This window comes from Vigna radiata, chromosome 5, assembly GCF_000741045.1.
Source record: "Vigna radiata var. radiata cultivar VC1973A chromosome 5, Vradiata_ver6, whole genome shotgun sequence".
Classification (NCBI taxonomy): domain Eukaryota; kingdom Viridiplantae; phylum Streptophyta; class Magnoliopsida; order Fabales; family Fabaceae; genus Vigna; species Vigna radiata.
This window is the reverse complement of record NC_028355.1, coordinates 16,814,409-16,836,829: the sequence shown is the minus strand read 5'-3', so window position 1 is coordinate 16,836,829 and position 22,421 is coordinate 16,814,409. Positions and strand designations below refer to the sequence as shown.

At 30.3% G+C, this 22,421-nt stretch overlaps 2 protein-coding genes across 2 annotated transcripts; both read left to right on the top strand.

Moving 5' to 3' along the window:
- The first annotated feature begins 1,675 nt into the window (after positions 1 to 1,675).
- On the top strand, positions 1,676 to 8,590 carry LOC106762339 (tocopherol cyclase, chloroplastic). Its single transcript, XM_014646205.2, has 10 exons — positions 1,676 to 2,042; positions 2,114 to 2,358; positions 2,458 to 2,537; positions 3,112 to 3,188; positions 3,261 to 3,430; positions 3,899 to 3,996; positions 6,625 to 6,732; positions 7,635 to 7,751; positions 8,016 to 8,165; positions 8,252 to 8,590. The coding sequence occupies exons 1-10, from the start codon at positions 1,786 to 1,788 to the stop codon at positions 8,426 to 8,428; spliced, it is 1,479 nt and encodes a 492-aa protein (XP_014501691.1). The 5' UTR covers positions 1,676 to 1,785; the 3' UTR covers positions 8,429 to 8,590.
- Positions 8,591 to 12,072: 3,482 nt separating this feature from the next.
- LOC106761344 (bark storage protein A) lies at positions 12,073 to 14,021 on the top strand. Its single transcript, XM_014644886.2, has 5 exons — positions 12,073 to 12,355; positions 12,450 to 12,517; positions 12,628 to 12,783; positions 13,018 to 13,269; positions 13,559 to 14,021. Exons 1-5 carry the CDS (start codon positions 12,130 to 12,132, stop codon positions 13,907 to 13,909), a joined length of 1,053 nt encoding a protein of 350 aa, XP_014500372.1. The 5' UTR covers positions 12,073 to 12,129; the 3' UTR covers positions 13,910 to 14,021.
- Positions 14,022 to 22,421: the final 8,400 nt, after the last annotated feature.

Sequence of the window (22,421 nt, the reverse complement as noted above, 5' to 3'; positions counted from 1 at the left end):
TATATATATATATATATATATATATATATAATATTTTGTTGACATAATTTGAATCACACAAATGTTGCATTTATTGGCATACACTCTTCCACACAAAATGAAATGCAATTGATAGGAACCTTTTTAATATATATGTCAACGAAATCCATTGGGAAAATAAAAAAAACAGAAAGAAAATAAAATGAATAGTAATAATTATATACTCCAAATATTGAGCATTATATTAATAAGTTTCTTTTTAGTTTCTTAACTTTTGTTCTCCTTCTCAACTACATCACTAATGATATTTACTAAAACAGTTATCGAATCAGAAGATTAAGAAAAAGTGAAGCTAATATGAAAACAAAATAACATATAAGTTTCCTTAGATGCGAACAAAATGTATTTAAAAGACATTATAAAAATGCTATTTTAGTAACGCCACTAATATCAATGAAAATCTTTTGTAAAATAATTATGAAAAAAATAAAACATATTATTAAGTCTTCAATGCAAATAAAATGTTTTTACAAAATGTTTTGGGTCATTTTGGACAACCAACATTTTCATTGAAAAAGATTGATGATTCATTTGAGAATGTCATGGACAACTGAAGTATATTTATATTTTAAATATGGAGGTATTATTCTTCCTAAAAAGTAAACGAAGATGTAAAGTAATACGACAAAAAATTGTACATGCAATAAAGATTTACCACATTAAAATTTCTTATTTCAATCTCCATATACATGCATGTTTTTAATCAAGTAATGAATCTCTAAAGTAACAAAAGTTTTGAAACAATAGTGAAATTAAAATAACATGTGATTATTTTGTTACAAAAAGAAAGATTAAAACAACGAAGTGGGTTTTAAGCCTAACTCAACCTTATAAAATCAGTGAGGTCTGCATCCCATTTATAGACTTCCAACACACCCTCCTCATGCCGAGGTATATACATTTCGAGCGTGAGACTAGATATTAATAGATGGTCCGATAATGGCTCAACAATGGGTGGAACAATATGCCCAACAAATATCACTAGGATAGACTTTAACCATAGCTCTGATACCATGTTAAAAGTGGGTTTTAGGCCTAACTCAACCCTCACAAAACCGGCTTGTAAGATGAGGTCTGCATCCCACTTATATATTATAAATTGACCTTATCTCTAATCGATGTGAAACTTCCAACACAACATATTTGACAATCTTTGGAGGATATTAAATCAGATTAGTTACACGTATATATCGAATAGAAAAATTATGAGGAATTTTTATAATAATAATTTTATGATTTGTTATTCCAATTAATAAAATAAACATATATTTTATAATAATAAGTTTTTTATAATAATAATTTTATGATTTGTTATTCTATCTTAAGTTACTCTTAAGAGTTATTAATTATTTATTGAAAAAGCTTTTTAACGATTTTTTTATAATTTTTTTGACAACGGTTGTAATTGATCTGTATTAAATATTTTTTTAAAATAAATTTAAATAAAATAATAAAATAATAACACGTATTTAATTATAAAAATTGTTAAAATATCTTATTATTGATTGCGTAACATATATCCATCCCCAATTGTTATTCAAGTCGATATAAACTTTTCACAATTGTAGGAATAGACATTTGTTTACCTCACTTCTCTCAAATTCTGACCCTAATGTGTTAGTTGAGAGAAAAAACAACGATTCATGGTGTATTGAGCACGCCAGCTGTGAGTTAGCGAAAGCAGTTACGTTACGCATAGACTCACTCTCAAACATAAAGTGAGACCAGTTTCCCTTGAGCTTCCGCATGCAGTACAGGATGGAAACCAAGTTCTGTCACCCTCTTCTTTTCTCTCCTACATTCCCCCTTCTTCCTCCTCTCCCTCTTTCTTCTATCACTCTTCGCTTTCCCTCCACATCACCAACCACGCGCCTCCTAGCTCACGCTTCCGTCTCCGACACCGTTCCCCTCCAAAACACCCCACAAACTCCGCCTTCTCTTACAGTCAAACCTACTTACTCCCCCACTCCTCCCAACCGAGACCTTCGAACCCCTCACAGCGGGTACTATTTCGCTTTCTCTCCTTCAATTAACACTTTCAATCTCTCCATTCTTTTAACTCTTCAATAATTAGGTACCATTTCGATGGGACTGCCCGCAAATTCTTCGAGGGATGGTACTTCAGAGTCTCCATTCCGGAGCGGAGGCAGAGCTTTTGCTTCATGTATTCCGTCGAGAGTCCCTCGTTTCGCAAGCCCTTGACGACACTCGAACAGTTGCAATATGGGCCCAGGTTCACCGGTGTCGGAGCCCAAATTCTCGGTGCCGATGACAAGTATATTTGTCAGTACTCTCCCGAATCGCAATTCTTCTGGGGAAGTAAGGATTGGTTTCTGCACTTTTTCCTTTTTTTTTTTATCTCCTCTCATTGTTTAATCACTTTCTTATTCTTTGGATTTGAATTTTGGAAATGCTTAGGCAGGCATGAATTGATGTTGGGGAACACTTTCGTACCCAACCAAAACTCTAAACCTCCGAACAAGGAGCTTCCTCCTCAGGTTTATATTCCATCTTTCACTCTCGTGGTTAACATAAAAGTAGAACATTTTACCAGGCACATGACTATTTCGTGTTAAAGTTTCATCTAAACTCAAATAAGATAAAATTAGAGTCAATTATAGTAGTAGATATTAGGACTATTGGGTCACTTGTTGTCTTATCATCTCAGATGTATAATTACGCAAACTTTGTGTTAGAGTCGTCCTGTCGTTGGTGAAGATATGTTAAAGATCTTACATTGACCAGTGATATATAATCATAATAGTGTATATAAGTGAATGACAACACTTAACGACCCACTTTTGAGGTTAAACTAGGCCAAACTCAAAATCTAAGTCTTCAAGTGATGTGTTTTCAGTGGGACCTGTTCTGTTACAGTTTTGGACCTTGCTTTTTCTTTTTGGTAGTTCTTGACTGTCTTGCAAATTGCAATAGGGAGTTTTGTTTCTTAATTTTCCAACAATTTTAAACGCCCAAGCACATGGTTTATATCTGTAAGTATGTCATAGTTGGCTTCCAGAATGGTCTTCTCTATCTCTGCTGATTATGCTTTGTGTGGGTCATTCTGCTTAGGAATTTAATGATAGAGTGCTGGAAGGTTTTCAAGTCACTCCCCTTTGGAATCAAGGTTTTATTCAAGATGATGGAAGGTGGGGGTTAGATTTCTTTTTAAATATTGCATTCTCTGATTCTTTTTTACATGACATGGATTTTAATTATAGGTCAGATTATGTGGAAACAGTAAAAACGGCTCGCTGGGAGTATAGTACACGCCCTGTATATGGTTGGGGTGATGTTGGGTCTACACAAAAGTCTACCGCTGGGTGGCTTGCAGCTTTCCCTGTTTTTGAACCACATTGGCAAATATGCATGGCTGGTGGACTGTCAACAGGTGTTTGCTACTTTTTTAGCTGTTGGCTATTTGATGTTTTATTTTATTTATTATGATCTAGTGTTCTGCTTCTTACGGCTGAACTGAAATATGATCATTTTGATTGAATTATTGATATGAATATATTGTGACAGTAACTACTAATGTAATTTGCCAAAGAGATTGACATTTAGTCACTTAAAGATAATAATAGATAGAAAGCTAGTAAGGATTAAATCAAAAACATTGTGAGGCTGAAAGCATATAATTGTTGTTGATAGAGCCATAATGTGAGACAGGTAGAGTGAGTGGTCTTATTCTCCTTTAGAATTTTGAAGTTAGAATTGTAATGTTTGTATAAAGATCGGCTTTTAGGATTATGTTTGATAATCAGTATGCGAAGTGCATGTGTTCTTTAAAGTTAATCACCCCTGTTTGCGATGAGATAGTTTGTCCTCATTCATTTTCCTCATAAAAATTGAATCTCAGGTTGGATTGAGTGGGATGGCGAGAGGATTGAGTTTGAAAATGCCCCATCTTATTCAGAGAAGAACTGGGGTGCAGGATTCCCGAGAAAATGGTTTTGGGTAATTTTTCTTTTCATCACGAAAGTGTATCCTTAGTACTCGTGATCACATCAATTCATCAGCTATAGCTGGTTGTATGTATGCAATTACAAACTTTTTGTCTTTTGAAAATTATGGATAGGGAGTTTTTTCTTCATTTTATTTATATCTTTAGCTTTTAAAATAATCAGTTGTCTATTTACTTAATAATCACTAGATGCAAGAAGGGTAGTCCTTAACATTTAGGGCTTGAAGACTTTTAGGAGGTGGAGTCCTCATGCTACTTTTGGATGATCAAGTATAACTTGATAAAGGAAAAATATAATATTCTGAAAGGATTAGCTTTATAGTGATTCGTGATATATGATAGAACACCAATTAATAGATTGATAGAGTATAATTCTGAGTATAGACAACGCACACGATACATCAACACAATTGTTGTCCTAGAGATGGAAGTTTCCTACAAAGAGTATTCTCTATCCACAAACTGAAAATCATGACACACTAGCCTAAGGACACACCTTGTTATGAGATATAATCCTAATTCAAAATTGTTCAGTTATTTTTTATGAATCACTGTCACCATGGACTTTCTAATACAGAAGTCATAATTGAAAGTAATATAGGATAAGTTTTTTCTATCACATGCACTCCTAATATTGACTGCCTTCAATTCACCAATAAATCCTTCCTAATCAATCTATTTGGATCTTGGTTTCCATCATTACTTACTGCTTTCTGAAAGTAGAAAAATGGCTTTTTCCTTATTCTCTTCATCTATTTTTCAATAGCAGTTACATCTTCGCAAAAGGTATCGTCATCTCCCAAAGTTACTAACATGAACTGATTAACCTCGCATTGGTGTAAAGAGAGGATTTCTCTCACCGGAAAAAATGCCTTTGGTTTCTCTCTCCCTGTGTTCTTAATTTAAATATTGCAGCTCCTTATACTTTTCCCGAAAATTCTGTTTTTATGAATTTGTATATGGTTTAGTCATCTATGTAGTTTAATTTTATGTAGCACTAATGTACTATCATACTTTATTATTGTGAATTGTGGTTTGCTACTTTTCTTTATTATGGTGTCGAAAAATTGAATTATTGTTGTATTAAGAGTGTTATGTTATGATATATGTCATTAATAGATTTTGAATATTATGTTTTATATTTGATAAACTCTTCGAAGTTTACGGTAACTCTCGAGTTTACATCAACTATTAAGTTTCGATAAATCTTGAGTTTGGCAACTATGTTTCTAGGTATGATTTTGCCCCATTGATCCATCCTACAACGTCTTTCCCTTTTAAGGTGGCAGTTTCACTTTCTTAACTTCCATACAATAGTCACTCATGCTTTACGATAATCTGAATTAAGTAGACCCTTTTTCTCTGTAGTCTTTCTCCATGATTCGAACTTCCATGCTCTTCCTCAGCATGTTCTCCAAACACCTTCCTCATTTCAGTTAAAAGTTATTCGTCATAGTAGTTTCCATTTGTGCCATCTTTTCTTCTATACTAGCCACAATTCAACCCTTAATGCTACCCCTATATCCTTTAAGATCCTCTGCCAAAAAAATCTCTATGTTCTGTCACGGTAATATGACAAATTTAAATTCTGGCTTCCTCTTTTGGGTGAGAACAAAATCTGATAGAACATTAATTGATAAACTAATGAAATATAGTTCTAAACATTAAAACCAAACAATATGTGTTATGAACCTAGTTTAAGTGGATAAAAGATACAAATCACTCTATAGTAAAGGAATTACACTTAGTTAGATATTGTTATAGTTTTTTGTGGAAATATAACAGAATGCCAAAATTGTAGGTTCTTGTTAAGTTGTTATGCATAGTTAATAGTTAGTTGCAAGCAATATTTGCTGTATATATGTACTGCAATGATACCAAAAAGGTAGCAATGAATGAAGTCTTAGTTTTCTCTCTATTTTATTATCTTTTCATTCTCTTTTTCTCGAGGCTCCTTCCCTCAAAGTAGGGTTCTATCAATACAGCAATACAATTCCTGTCCACAAAAGTGTCCTACAGGGAGTACTATCCATCCACAAACTTCAAATAACAACACATTTAACTAATTCTACACCCTACTATTAGTTTAATCCTATACATAACGGTCATCAGCTATTTTCTATGAATAACTACCACCATGCAGTTTCAATTGCAGAACTATTACAGTGTAAGTTGTTTTCTATCTGTGAGAAAAATGGAAAATAATTTTTTTCAGAATAACTTGATGTTTTTACCAGATGGAAAAACAACTCAAGAGTATTACAAGAGAACAATTAAGATACCAGTACTTTGTAAGATGCATTGAACCTAGCTATACCAAGTATTAGTATATATCTTGGCAGAAAAGGGTAACGGAAAAAATAAACATGAAAGAGTCTCTGTATCTTAAAATATTTCTATTTCCTATTATATATACTTCTTAACAATTGCCTCAAATCCACCAATGGATCCTTCTAACTGACCCACTTAGATATTAATTTTCATCAGTAACTAAGTGTGCTGGAATTTTTACGGCTGGTTAATATACTTCTACTTTATATTAATAATTACTTATTCTTATCAATATTTGGATTAGTGTTTGTATATTTTTATGCATATCAAATTTTTGATGTCTCTTGCAGGCTCAATGTAATGTTTTTGAAGGTGGTAGTGGAGAAATTGCTCTTACGGCAGCTGGTGGATTGAGGCTAATTCCTGGAATAACTGAGACCTATGAAAATGCTGCATTGGTAACTTTATACAGCACTTCGCTCTCAGTTTGACATATTTATTAATTATATTTCACTGGCTTCATGTAATATTAAGTTTAGCTTCGAAATAAATGGTGGGGCGAGGGGTAATGGGACTGACGAAGATTGAGAATGTATAGCTAAACTGGTAATGTCCTTTTGTCAAAATCACATTCTGTGGTAGTTAAATATTCTCTATGATTTGACAAAACCTTGTGAGGATGAAAACAAGTTTATATTATATATATATATATATATATATATATATATATATATATATATATATATATATATTTCCTCAGTTTGGTTTTAATTGCATTCCCAACACTTGAAGGAAACTTTTGTCCACCGTCTGCAATCCTGAGTGATGAGGAGACTGGTGATAGTTATGCAATTGAAGTGGTTTAATTAGGTCAATATTTCTTTTGGAATTTTTCTAACTGACATGTCTAATGTTTGATAGTATTTTTTTTTTTTTCCTTTTTTTGGATCCAAACTTTTGGTGAAAGTTTCTTTCATGTTCTTGTTTTGTGATTTTGTTTTTTTTAGTATACCCCTAGATTGGTTGTTGGACATTGGTTGCTTTTGTCCTGACTTTTCTAAATCCTTATTTAGTCTCAAACTTCCAAATTAATGTTAACCTCAATCCTTTTCTACCTCAACTTACATTGATTTTAAGGACCAAAGTGAATGAGTTCTTGAAAAAAGTCAAATAAGTAAGGTTTTGAGAAGGTTAGGGAGGGACTAAAGAGATCGGTTCTTACAATAATCTAGGGCTTATTTTTCTTTTCTACATATTCTTTTGCTCACAACGAACAATTAATCTTTTTAGTTTTTATTATTTTATTTTCTTGATTTTTTTCTTAATTTTATATTACTTTCTGTGTTGCAAACTGCTGCAGATTGGAATTCATTACGATGGAAAATTTTACGAATTTGTGCCATGGAATGGTGTTGTTAACTGGGAAATTGCTACTTGGGGTTATTGGTTTATATCTGCGGACAATGGCAAATATGTGGTAATTATACCTTTCCGAGTACTTTTTACCTTTTTCAGTCGTTTAGCCAATAGTTCGCACAGACCACACCTAAGTCATTGAAGTTTGCATTTCATTTCCGTTTGATGAGATCTATAAACTATGAACTCATAATTGCGAGTAAAAAGAGGGCAATCAGTTGAATCAGCTGAACATATTAATGATTATACGATTGAATAGGTAGTAGTGGGAATTGCTTTGGTACTACAGAGTATGTCAGACAGAAACATATTGTTATTTTGGCAGGTTGAATTAGAAGCAACAGCAGAGGATCCAGGTACAACATTGCGTGCTCCAACAGAAGAAGCTGGCCTTGCCCCTGCATGTAAAGATACATGTTTTGGAATTCTAAAACTGCAGATGTGGGAACGAAGATATGATGGCAGCAAGGGAAAGGTCTCAGTCTTTTTCACACATAAATAAACTGTCTTTAAGATTTGGTATTTAGTGGAAAATTCTCATGAATATTTGGTAAATGGCAGATCATTTTAAACGTTTCAAGTAACATGGCAGCTCTGGAAGTTGGAGGAGGTCCATGGTTTGACACTTGGAAGGGAAAGACATCAACACCAGCAGCCCTTAGAAGTGCCCTTCAATTACCCATAGACGTAGATAGCATTTTTAATCTTGTTCCTCTGTTTAAACCACCTGGCCTGTAGTCAATCGGTTTTAATTTAATCATGCAGCATAATGCATGCATGCTATATTTTTATGATTTTGTTATAATAGTGCATGAAAATATTCACAATTTCACCATATAGATAGAAAAGGATTCTTGTTGAGAAAAGAAGTATATAATAACGGTGTTTACATTGATTTTATGAACAGAATTTTATATGTCGTTGATTATTTATTTACTCTAATGTCAAATTATGCACAAAAAATGCTAATGTCCCATAAATAGTGGTTTTTTAACGGAAAACTGACGTGAACGTTAATTTACTTAATCTATAACGATACTAATAAAAAAAATGAAGAACTTATTTCGATCTTCTATTTTAAAAATTTGTAACATACAATAAAGTTTAAAATTTTGAGTTTTATCAAGTTTAATTAAAAAAATTCATGTATAAAATATTCTTTTGCCAAAATCCTTGGTAATTGTAGAATAATGCGACTACTATTATTTTATCTCCAATTTTCTTCAACTTGTCTTTATTTTCCTCATTCCCTGTTCAAAAGATGAAATGATATAATGATAAAGTGAATGATAGAATATTTAAATAAAAATAAAAATATTTTGAATAATAAATAAAAATGAAATTTTATAATAAAAACTTAATTTTGAAAATATCCATTAATTAAGTTTTGCATCTACTTTCCAATAAATCTATAGAAATTTGGCCACTACAATGATATATGAGTTTTTCATAGTACTTGATGTCTCTTTCAGACTTGTTAAGTAGTTGAGAAAGATGGTGTGTTTGAATCCAATTTGTTCACTGCTAACTCTCTTACATAATATTTATTTCTATTGCCAATGTTGACTTCCACACATTGTTTTCTTTACATGCAATGGATCTTATTTAAAATTAAAATTGAGAAAAATTTAAGACTTGAATAATGTTACTTCTCAAATCCTAACCTATATTGATTTATGTATTCAATGAGAATTATCATCTCATACTCTTTACAACCATACGTCTAATGTATGCTAATGTTATCTTTAAGGTATTGAATTTATTTTTAATATATTCCATATTTTATATAGACATTATATTATGATAAAAAATTGAAGAACTTATGCATACTTATAAAATTAACTTGTAATTTCTTTAATTTATTTTGGATAAGCTTAATATTATGAAAAACATCTTGTCAAAATATTTTTTAAACTTTTTTATTTTTTTTAAATATATCTTCTCCAATAAAAAAAATACATTTATTGAAAGAATTTTTAATAATCAATATTTTTATTTAAAAAAAAAAGAGAATTATTAAGAAAACACAAATAATTAACTAAGCAAATGTAATCACCACTTTTCTACACTTTTTTTTTTCAATACAAATCTTGCGAATATGAAGGGTGCAGCGTGCAGGTTCCCCTATCTCTCCTCTCCTTCTTAAGGTGATGATATAAAAAGTTCTAAATGTAATGTTTTTTAATTGCTAAACACTATTTTGTACAAATTTCTTAAAATTATTAAAAATTCAAAAATTAAATATTTATTTTTATCATGTATAATAAAGTTAAATTTTCAATTTTTAAATTATTTATTTATATATAATGTATTTAAATAAATTATTTAAACGTCAAATAAAACTTAATAGTTATTCTTCCTTGCATGTCCCAACTTATTTTACAATTAAAATTTACAAAAATATATAAAAACTTGAAATAACAATGTAAAAAAAATTAGAAAATAGTAAAAAGAATATCTGAAGATGATAGAAGAAAAAATAAGAATTTCAAAGGTCGGTGATAGATTTCAATAACTTAGATTTAAAATAATTTGTTGCAAAAATAATTTTTAATAGAGAGTTTTTATTGCATTTGAAATTCATTTTAAATTTTTAGTATTATATTTTCTTAATTTTTGTTGGTTTTACAAAATGGTGGTATAAGAATGGACTTTCATAATTATAGATAATATGAAGAATAAATTTCAGCTTTAGTTTCGGTCTCTCTTTTAAAATAAGTATATTTTAGTCTTTCAATAAACTTTAATTTTATTTATTCAAAATTAATACCTTAAAAATTGAAAAAATAAAATTATTTTAAAAAATAAATAATTAATTTGTTAAAATTTGAATTTATATAGTTAACATAAAAATGAATTTTTGACTTGTTGGTTTTACAAACTGGTGGAAAAAAAAAGAGTTTTTCAATAATTATAGATAATGTGAGGAATAGACCCCTTCAATAATTATAGATAATGTGAGGAATAGACCCCTGTGGCTTTGTATTTAATATATATATATATATATATATATATATATATATATATATATATATATATATATATATATATATATATATATATATATATATATATATNTATATATATATATATATAATATTTTACAAAACATGTTCAAAATTTCTCAAAAATATCTTGTCACTGGTATTAAAAAATATATTCTGCTCCAAAAATAACAAAAACAGCATTTTTTTTTAAAAATAATTTTAAGGAATAAAATGATTTTCAAAAATAAATAATTAATGTGTTAAAATTAAAATTTACACAAAACATAAAAATGAAATTTTGACTTTCATTATTTATTTTAAAAATATATTTCCCAGAATTAAAACATAGTCTCACTTGTTACAATAAAATTAAAATAAATTTGATTTATCGTCCTTCTGAGTCAAGTTTCTAGATAGATGGTTACTGGATAAAATTTCTCTTAAAATAAATGTGTGTTTTAGAAAATTTGGCAAAACTTTATAAGTCAAAGTCTCAAGATAAATTAAAAGAAGGCTTCCAATTGAACTCGAAACGTTGGTATTTGACGCCATTTTCATTATATATATATATATATATATATATATATATATATATATATATATATATATATATATTAAATTAAAAAAACTGTGTATGATTAAAATCTTCATTGTCAAATCAAAATATTATTAAATATCTTTTAAGAATGTATTGTTAATGTAATATTTTTTGTTCCTGAATTCCAATATAAGTTATCATAAAATTACCAAATATAGAATCGAATTAAAAATTATTATCTAATTTCTTAAATAATACTGATTTTAAAAGGAAAATACGATGTATATGTTATTATTTTTACTTATCCTGTTAAAGTGAAACATAATTTGGATTTATTTTTAAATCTTACAATTTTAAGTAGAAGATATATGCTAGTGAGAAACTGTTTCCAATAATTTAAGTTGTCTTGTTTTTGTATATTTAGCTTACCTTCAGAACATGTCAATGTCGATGACTAATTCAAATAATCTTTAGTAAAAGTAAGATGATTAATTAAGAATAATAAATTTCAATTTGTAATAGATATTTGAAGTCGTCTTTCATTTCTTAATCATGCTTGTCTTTACTATATTTTTGGTGATAAATTTGTGTGGAGGATATGCTTTCTCTTTTCTTGATTTGTGATGGGTATTATTTCCTAGATATTTATGGACAAAATTAAGTATGAGTAATTTTTAATTTAGAATTTATAGTTTTTTTTATAGTGTTTAACTTTTTTTTTTTAATTTCTATTAAACTAAGCTTATCACACTTAGTTTTTGAAAGAGACACTTCTTAATAATTTCTATGTGGGACTTTGTCTCTGAAAGATACATTTTCCAACAATTTGGTACCTTTGTTTGTATAAAACGGAAAGCTCTCTTCTCTTTCATTTCACATGTTGAATAGTTTGTGTTTGGAAATCAGGGATAAAGATGATCAGAGGTGCCATGTACGTGTTTCTGGCTGCATTTTTGCTCTTCAATATTGGTGAACATGCTTCTGTAAGTTGTGCTTTGACGAGTGAGTTGCAGAGCAAAATTGCAGAAGCTAACAAAAAGGGGCCTTATCTGGGTTTAATCATACCAAATTCTTTTGAACTTAACCCTCTTCTTGAGAACCCAGGCTACACACCCTATGACACCGTAATAGACTTTGCGGGTACATGCATATGTAACATTATTCATACGAAATATTATTAATTATTAACTTTCTATGCTCTCATTCTCATCTTGGCTAATAATAATTAATGAAGGAAAGAGATTTCGGTTTGGAGCTATTGGTGACAAGCCTGTCGTACTGGTGATGACAGGATTGAGCTTGGTATATAAGGCTTCCTTTTTCTTTTTCTTTTGGGTTCACATATTTTCCTATATATTTCTATGAGGTATTATTCATTATTTGGAATTTGTTTTTGTTGCTGAAATATGCAGATAAATGCAGGTATAACAACTCAGCTTCTCCTGAGTTTCTTCGCAGTAGAAGGAGTAGTGCATTGCGGCATTGCTGGAAATGCAAACCCTTCATTGCATATTGGAGATGTAGCCATTCCCAAACAATGGGCTCATCTTACACTTTGGAGTTGGCAGGTATATACATACATACATACATATATGTATATATATGTATGTACGTAGAAGTATATTTAAGGAAAGAAAACTGATACCTTTACTTGTGCTATGGAAAAGTAGGAAGTGTATTCTTTTACGGCTGGCTTGATGAGATCTGACGCATTAATTCACCCCGTTTTGAATCTGATATTGCAAATAACTGAATGATTATAGAAAGGTGAAAGATTAATGAATGATTTGGGTGTTGAGCAGAGACATGGACTGGGACCTAATGATACGTTACCCTTGGAAGACAATGGAGACTACACCAGAAAATTAGGGTTCTTAAAATTTGCAGATTTCACCACAAACGTAAGTGCTGATAGTTCCCCTGACAACCAACTAAACAATATATGGTACCAACCTGAGGAAATTTTTCCCGTTGATGGCGTTCCGGAACAAAGGCAGCATGCCTTCTGGGTTCCAGTTGATTCCATTTACTACAGCATTGCTGAAAAACTTCAGGTAAATCATCGTAAACCCTAATCTTGTACTCAAAATCAAGAAATCAAATATGGAAAGCATTTGCAGAAAAAAAGCAACAAGTGGAGAAATTTCTTTATTTATTTGGATGGGTAGTTTTTGTTTAAAATAATATATAATTAAGGCCATGTGTGGTATAAAAATGATTTATGAGAAAAGATAATTTAAGGAATATAAATTGATAGGGTGGTTGAATAGGGTTTTAGTTTAGTTTGATGATGATTGGAAGTAGACATTGTTATGGTGAAAAAGCAGTGATTTTAACGTTCAGGGGTTGAAGTTAGAGTCGTGCGTAAACTCGACGACGTGCTTAAACTCAACGCCGAAGGTGCAGTTTGTGAAGAGAGGAATTAGCCAAAGCATCTATGTGGACAATTTGGCATACAGAACATTCATCTACAACAAATTTGAAGTGAGTCCGGTGGACATGGAAACTGCATCGGTCGCTCTTATATGCCTTCAACAAAGGATACCTTTCATTGCTATTAGGGCTCTCTCCGACTTGGCCGGTGGTGGCTCCGCCGAGTCCAACGAAGCCGATACCTTCTTATCCATCGCCGCCGCTAATTCTGTCACCGCCGTCATTGAGTTCGTTAAGCTCTTATCTTCCCACTCTAAGTAGCAATCCACGTTGCACATGTAACAAACAAACAACAACTTCATCGTAGGTTGTTTTCCCAATAATAATAGAAATACCTACTTTTTTTTTTGCATACAAAATTTTACATTTTTACAATTATTTTATCCTTATATTGTTAAATAATGGAAAAGTGTATCATCCTCTGGTAATAATAATAATCCATGCATTCAATTATTGTATAGAGTTTATGAAGTTAACGGAACTTTGTAGTTTTTGTTTTGACTTTGACCCTTCTATACGGTTCCATGTTTCTCTTAATAATAAAGAAATAATATATTTTTTTCTACACTTATTTTGACATGTTATATACGGTTTGCCTTCCATGTTATATATTTTTGACATAAGTTTTCAAACTTTTAATATTATATTCATTGCACGTAACATGAGAGTCTAATTTCTATGAATAGATAACAAACAAGTGCATCATAATATAAAAAAGGATGGTAGAAAAACATCTCAATCGACATAGTATAACAATATGTTATCTTGATCTTCGTCCAACTTTTGATAACTTGCCAATTCAATTAAAGAATGAATAGTGTGTTTGACACTTTTAAAAGAGATGACACAATTATAGCCACAAATAAACATTGCTTCCAAGATGTGACAACAATGAAATTTAGGCCAATTAAATTCAGATGGTGTATAAGTACAAAACTCTTAACGTTTTAAAAATATTTTGATATACTTTTAAACCATTTTAGATATTGACAAAAACTTGTTTTTTTTTTTCTTTTTTGGCAAAATGTAACATGATTGAGGGGAGATTATGTATGTCACACACATTTTCCCCCATGTGTTTTGCATCGATGTGACTTATGTCGGTGACTTTTCTTGATTTTTCAAACACAGCATTAATGAGTTTTACTTTTTTCATAAATATGTTAGTTGTAAATGGAGTGAGTTCTTGTTTTCTTTATATGTTTATTCAAGTCTTTTCACAATAATATATGGAGTGAAACTAAATTTTTTTTAAAAGTCTTTAATGTTGAAACTATATTGTGTATTTTTCTTTAAAAAAAAATGTTTATTTCACATATAAAATATGTTTGATCACTTAACATTGTAACCCAATAATTTCTCAATATGCAGAAAAGTTATTAATAATACAAAAATAACATGTATCAATAAACATATTTTGCTTTAACATAAGATTTTTTTGCAAAAGGATTTTGCTTTAACAAAAATCATGTGCTTCATTCAATCATAAATAATTGATTCAAAAATCATTAGTTTGGTTCATGATTGACAACTCCAACAATTTATCATCTTATGTCCATGTCGTATATGATTTTTAAAATATGATCAGAGATTCCCAACTTTATGAATAATCAGACTACTTTTACAAAAAGCCTAAATATTTATGTATAAACTCTATTACAAACTCATATTACTATGCAGTATACTAATCCAATTTCTATCCATAACATATAAACATCATGCATATAAAATAAAGGTATGATCCTATCTCATTTATAAATAGTCACTTTTTTATAGTCAATTAATACATAGATTTTAATTATTATTTTACACATCTGTGTTCAAGTAATAGAAAGTGAAAGGGGTAAAATAGAATTAAATACAACGAAACGCATACCTGAACATCAAAACAACAAATTCAAATTTTATAAAATGTATGGAATTAATGCGGAATAAATCATCTTTGTAGAATTGGTCAACCCTACAATTTAAGATGTGTTCCTGTCCGACCCTCCCTTCACAATTTTTTCTTTCGTCCAGTTATTCCAAGTTCTCTTTCCACCGCTTCTCCTGAGATCTTGTTCAATATTGTCGCTTCTTCTATTCAAACCGGTCGGGTACCTGCCTAAGACACTCTGATGCTCAAATCAGTAGGCAGTCAAAAGATAAAGATATAGAGAAAGTAACTAGCAAGAATAAATGAGTATTCAGTGTAACCAACTACCTTTCACCTTTGACCTCTTATATTTATAGTTCCTATCATGGGTATGTGATTAGCTAATTCTTAATTGTGGCCCAATTCCTGGCCCATCCTTATTAATCGTGTTTTATCTTAATCTAATTTTAATGTTTCCTTTATCTTAACTGACTCACGTATGGTTCCGCCCGTCTCGGACGGTCGGTTTGCGGAACAAATCTGACTCCTTATGACATGTAGATATTCGTAAAAATCCTAACTGCAAGATCGTCGTCTGCTAGTGGGACCGTCCGTTATATCCGGTCTCTATGAGTGAAGCAGCAGCGGAACAGAGGAAGCTGCAAATACGCAAATTTTCGTGAAAACCCTTTGAAAATCGCTGTCCTCGAAATGGGGTTTTCTGAACCATCGACATTTAGTGAGACCGTTCCTCGCGTCCGGACGTCTGTGTTTAGTCCGTCTGGTTCATATGGTACACAAATATTTGTATTGAATTTTAAATGAGAAATAATTCAAATCAGAAGTATATCGTAAAACCCTGTTTTTATTAAAAACTAAAACTAGCCTATGTAAAGGTTCTTCTTCAAACAGATTTCTTTCTTCTAAGCTCAATCTCTTCTCTTCAATATCTCACCCAAATCTCGTCTCTTCTCCATGATAAGAAGACATCTAAGGAATTTCCGCATAGAAGAGAACCCAATCTAAGGATTTAATAACAATAATGTTATCAAATCATGATAACATTATTGTTTGTTGTCTTATCTCGTCCACGTGCATACCATGTATCTGCTTTCTGCTGTTTGGTTTGTTTTTAGTTTTCCCTTGTATTCTAGAACTTTTGTAATATATATATAGACACACACGTGGATGTACGTCCTTTTTAACATACAATAATATATAATAAAAACATTCTTAGCATTTCCGTTCCCATATCTATGTATTTGAATAACTTATCATCTATAAATATATATTCAACCTATTCACATTAGTCTCTCTAATGGAAATATTGTTACTGCCACCGTGCTGGAACTGTTGTTTTCACTAATAAATTTAAGCTCTTTTTACTCAATTTTCTTTAGCCTGATATATATACTGTTAAAATTTTAAGTGTGATCTAAGTATTGAGTAAAAAAAATGGAACATTATATAAGAATAAAAATATATTAATTAACTATTTTAAAGTTTTAGATAAAAAATAATGTTAATTTTTTATATGGTAAATTATGTGATCTTTTATGGCTGTGTTACTTTTACACACGAACACTGATATTTCTGCTGCTGATAACATGTTCAAATATGAGAAAACTTTTAGATATGGTAAGTGAAATATTTAAAGAGTTTTGTCGTGATAATGAATAAGAGAAGATCATACTTGAACCTAGATGCATAAGCTCGATTACAAGATCCAAAAGTGCCTTTATAAAGGGTGAATTGTTCATCTTTAAGACAACATAATAATAATAATAATAATAATAATAATAATAATAATAATAATAATAATAATAATAATAATAATAATAATAATAATAATAAGTGCTAATATAACATATTTTTACCTAAGTTGAGAGCGTAGACTTCGTTTTCTAAGAATTAAATACACCGGAGTGATTAGTAATTTTATTTAAGTAGAAAACGATAGAGATAAAATTATTTTATATGTTTTTCTAATTTTTTACGTTGTTCTAACTTTGAATGTAGTTCTGAATTCATTCTTGAGTAAATTAGCCACCAAATGTAGTTGTCTAATAATTTGGTTTATTTAAATCAAATGTTGGTCCCAAAAGCATATAATCTTCATGATAAACAAATTAATTGTTAGAGGATAACATAATTAAAATTATAATTAAGTATAATTTATCTGCAAGTTATTGTTTTACACCCGCCTTTCTTTTTGCATTTTACTGATTGCACCCCAATTGATTTAATTTATTTTTTGACTTTTTTTCCTGCACCCCGCAAATTATTACTCATGCACCTCACCTCCTTATATACCATTTTTATCCTCTTTTTATTAAACCCCACCACATTTTATCCATAATCCCATGCTTTTTCATTTTTACATTTCAGGTGTTTATTTTACTTTCTCCAACATTTGTTTAACCTTATCATACCTCCATCCCTATTACTATTGGACATCTAACTTTTTCATACATATGCCAATGCTTTAAAAAAATATTAAAATAAAAAATGAAAAATGTTCTTTCATTTTACTTTTTAGTATCTGTCTGTATGACTTCTCATGTCAGTTGATACCGTTTTCAAATAATAAAAATATATAAAAAATATATATATATATATTTTTTTCAAAAATTAAAACATATGAATACTCAAATGGTTTTTTAAAATTACGTAAACTTTAATTTTCTATTGTGAATTAAATTAAGTAGGGAGCAAACTAATACTTGTTGGATCTAAAATTTTCAGAAAAAAATAAATAAATATTTTTTGTTACTTTAGTATAGTTTTTTCTTTTTACTTTTGGTGCCTTTTATTTTGTTCACTGTCGCAATTCTATTAAGGAAAAATGTAAAGTAAACTTATTACATTTGCAGGTTTATGAAGTAATAAGTTTAAAATTATAATGATCTTAACAAGCTCTATTTTAAATCGTTCTCCATGACAGAGCAAAACATTTGCTAACGACTAGGATCCTTTAAATTTTGAAAACCCTGTTAGTATCCAGTATTCATGCTCCAGGCATTCTTATTTATTTATTTATTTATTTATTTATTTTATTTTATTTTTTTTTATCTAACAGCGGGGTATCTTTAAAAGATCATCCCACGCTTAAGTTAGTATTAACCAGAGATTTTAGTTAAATATAAACTAATGCAAAAAGTAAAGTCAAATTATAATTAAAATAATATTTATAAATATATCTTCCTAATTATGAATCCTTATCTAAATGGACGACAATCATAAGTTCATTGGTCTAAAAGCACAAGGATCAACTTACTCGAGAGAAACCGCACCTGTTTTTTTGTTAACTCTTCTAATGTTTATGATAGACATAAGGAAATATTGTTAAGTTTGGATTTATTTATTTTTTCTTCATCTTGCATGTGATATTTTGCAAAAAGCTTGGATTTTGCATTAAGGGTAAAATTGATATTTTACATTAAATCATTCAAAATCGTCATTTGCTTAAGGCGAATCATCTCGCAAATTCATCCTTACCAATATTTTTCAACAGTAAATTATTCTCATCCGAACACAGTTTTAAAGAGAAATTAGAGATATCAAAATAAGTTCTAATTTGTGAATCAATCCAGCTTATAATTGGTTTAAGCCAGATTAGGTTGATAAGGTTTTAATTTTTCTAAATGTGGATTGAACTAAACCCGATTCACTTAACCCTCGGGTTAAATGAATTTGAGCTAGATTGAAAGTGAGTTGACTCATAATCAACCACTAACAAAACTTTTAGTTTTCTTACTTATTTTTATAAGTTTTTTATTATTCTTATTTACTATTTCTAATTATATAAATCCATAATTTGATATTTTTACTAAAACGTAGATACTTTAATTTACAAGTATTATCTTATATTAATATTCGGAAAATTGATAAATACATTGATTCCACTGATAAAAAAAAAATTAATTAATCTACTTTCATTCCACTGTAATAAATTTCAAAAATAAACTTTTTTAAAGGAGTCAACTTATTAACCTGTAATAGATTGAATCAGGTTAAAAAAGTTTTGATTTATCAAAAAGTGAATTAAAAAATTTTGACTTACCAAAAACTCAATTAAATTGATAATTTTTTAGTTCAGCCTTTATGACTGAGGTTAACTCATTTTGACAACCAAAAAGAGACGGAGAAAATGTTGGGAGCTTTGTGTTGAGATGGAATTCAGGTTTTTATGTTTAGTTAAGAATGTGTTTTGTTTTCTTTTTACAAGGTTTGGTGTGATCTCCGATATTTTTGTATCTTTTTTCTTTTTCTTCTTATGATATGGTTAATATAATATCACTGATGAATTTTTGGATGAAGCACGGTATGTAAATAACATTAAATAAATTGGAAGTATCTGAAAATTGTTATTCGATAACTTTTAATTATTAATAAAAATAAAATTGAGATTGTTTATCAAACCTAGTTTTTTTTCATTCTTTTTTTTTTCTTATTCATATTATATACATGTGCTGAAAATAGCATGTTTAATATTGTGTTATTACCAGTAAAATATGTGATATTCCAATTATATAACAAGTATGATATAATATAGAAGTTCACATTTAAATAAAAGAAAACAGTTAGGAATTAACTAATACATAGATATTAGGCATTACAGTCATTCTCAAAAGATGACAGAATTTAACTTAAATCGTTTAGAGTATATCAAAATACATCAACTTAATCAAAAATTCCTAAAAGAACTACGCAATGGTGTCATCTTCTTCCAAGACCTGTTCTAGGGCCACCTCTTCAACCTCTACTCACATCCAAGTGGATGATCATTGCAACAGGAAGCACTAGACATACAAGCACACACAAGCAAACAAAAAGGATGAACTAGATATACAAACAACATACATATAGCACAATCAATCAATATTCGTCATGTTTAGTTATATATAAAGAAAACAATCAAAGACATACAATTCAATCCATGCATCAAGTATTCAACACGACTCATTCAAATTTGTATAACTGTCGAACTATTGGTAGTCTTTGCACTTGTATAGTTCAGCTGGCACTCCCCAACACTATACAAGGTGAATATCCATGTCAGTTTATAGCTAAACTCTAAGACTATAGACAAGGACCTCCATCTACTTTCACCACTCACATAGTTCTTCTCTATTTGAGCATGAACGGTGCTTAGAGTGTAGGGATAAACTTACCATTTCAAAGCTCCATATATTTATACAAGACAACAACCAAACCTCTACAATCACTTCCAATCATCTCACCCTGAAATTTCACAAGCATACTCAATTATATCATTTGATTCACAATCATATACTTACAAACCACACCAATCTAACACACAAGCATACATAACACTCAGCCAAGCAAACCATATCAATCCAGCCTAAACAGAAGAAGAAAAAGAGTGAAACCTACTTGGTCTGGTCGCATGGCGCACAAGGTCGTACGGCGAAACCAAGGGCTTTCGTATAGCGCACATTCCCTCCCTCGCCTTGCGAGTTAATCTGGTAGAGGCTCCAGGCCAACACTAGTCACAAGGCGCACGTGATTCACTTTGCGAATCATCAAACAGGGGGCGCCACTATTCAGCCACTTGCACAACGCACCACTTTCGCATAGCGAGTGGCTCAAAATAGAGAGCCCCTCTAGGGAGGACTCGTTATGTGAGATATCCGCATAGCGAGTCTGCATAATCTGCAAAATGCAAGTTCTGCAGAATTATGCACTCCCACCCCTTTCTTACCAATTGTACATATTTCCTCCAATTTCTAATGCCTTTAATCTATGTTTTGTTCTCAGTTTAACTCATCCAAGTGATTTAAATCCTTCGTATTACAATTTTAAAGTGATCTTAACTCAATTCCTAACCTAAAACACCTAATTCATCAACATGAGGACCCAATTCCAATTCTCCTACTTAGAACATGATTTTAACCAGTTTGACACTCTTAATAAGTCACAATATACCTGATAACATTACCTCAATAACCCACTTACACCCTAGACCTTACTTTCTCCAAATCACCTTCTCACTTCCTCTAAGCTCACTTAAAGCACTGAAATTTATTTAAATTATTGCCTACTAATTAGTATAATCTGTTTTACCTCATCACAATTTCATTTCGCAACACAACATCATACCCAAATCACAGTTCACAATCGAACAATCTTTAGAACCCAGTTCATCATTCAAAATGCACTAAAACTCAACATACATCAACCAATTCCTAGTATAATCAGTAGCACACCACATAGTTCATTACACACACACACACAAATATATATATATATATATATATATATATATATATATATATATATATATATATATATAAAACAAGTAATAGTCTAGCTCCCCTTACTTGGAAACTTCACCATTCAGTACCAAAGCTTGGTCCTATCGTACCCCCGAGTCACACAAAACTNACCCAAATCACAGTTCACAATCGAACAATCTTTAGAACCCAGTTCATCATTCAAAATGCACTAAAACTCAACATACATCAACCAATTCCTAGTATTATCTGTAGCAATACACATAGTTATTTATACACACACACATATATATATATATATATATATATATATATATATATATATATATATATATATATAGCTATAAAACAAGTAATAGTCTAGCTCCCCTTACTTGGAAACTTCACCATTCAGTACCAAAGCTTGGTCCTATCGTACCCCCGAGTCACACAAAACTTAGACCGCACCTTACAGACCACAAAACTATGATCAAGAACAACTCTTAGAACCAGGGTTGAACAAAGATTTGAAGGAAGGAAGCAAAAGACACATGCATCAACAGATTGCATGTCTAGGTTTCCAAATAGCAAAGAACAGTGAAGAACAACTTACCCGTTAAAAAAAACCGAACTTGATCGGTTCAGATCGAAGTTCTCGACTTCGGAAACGCGTGAAAACCAC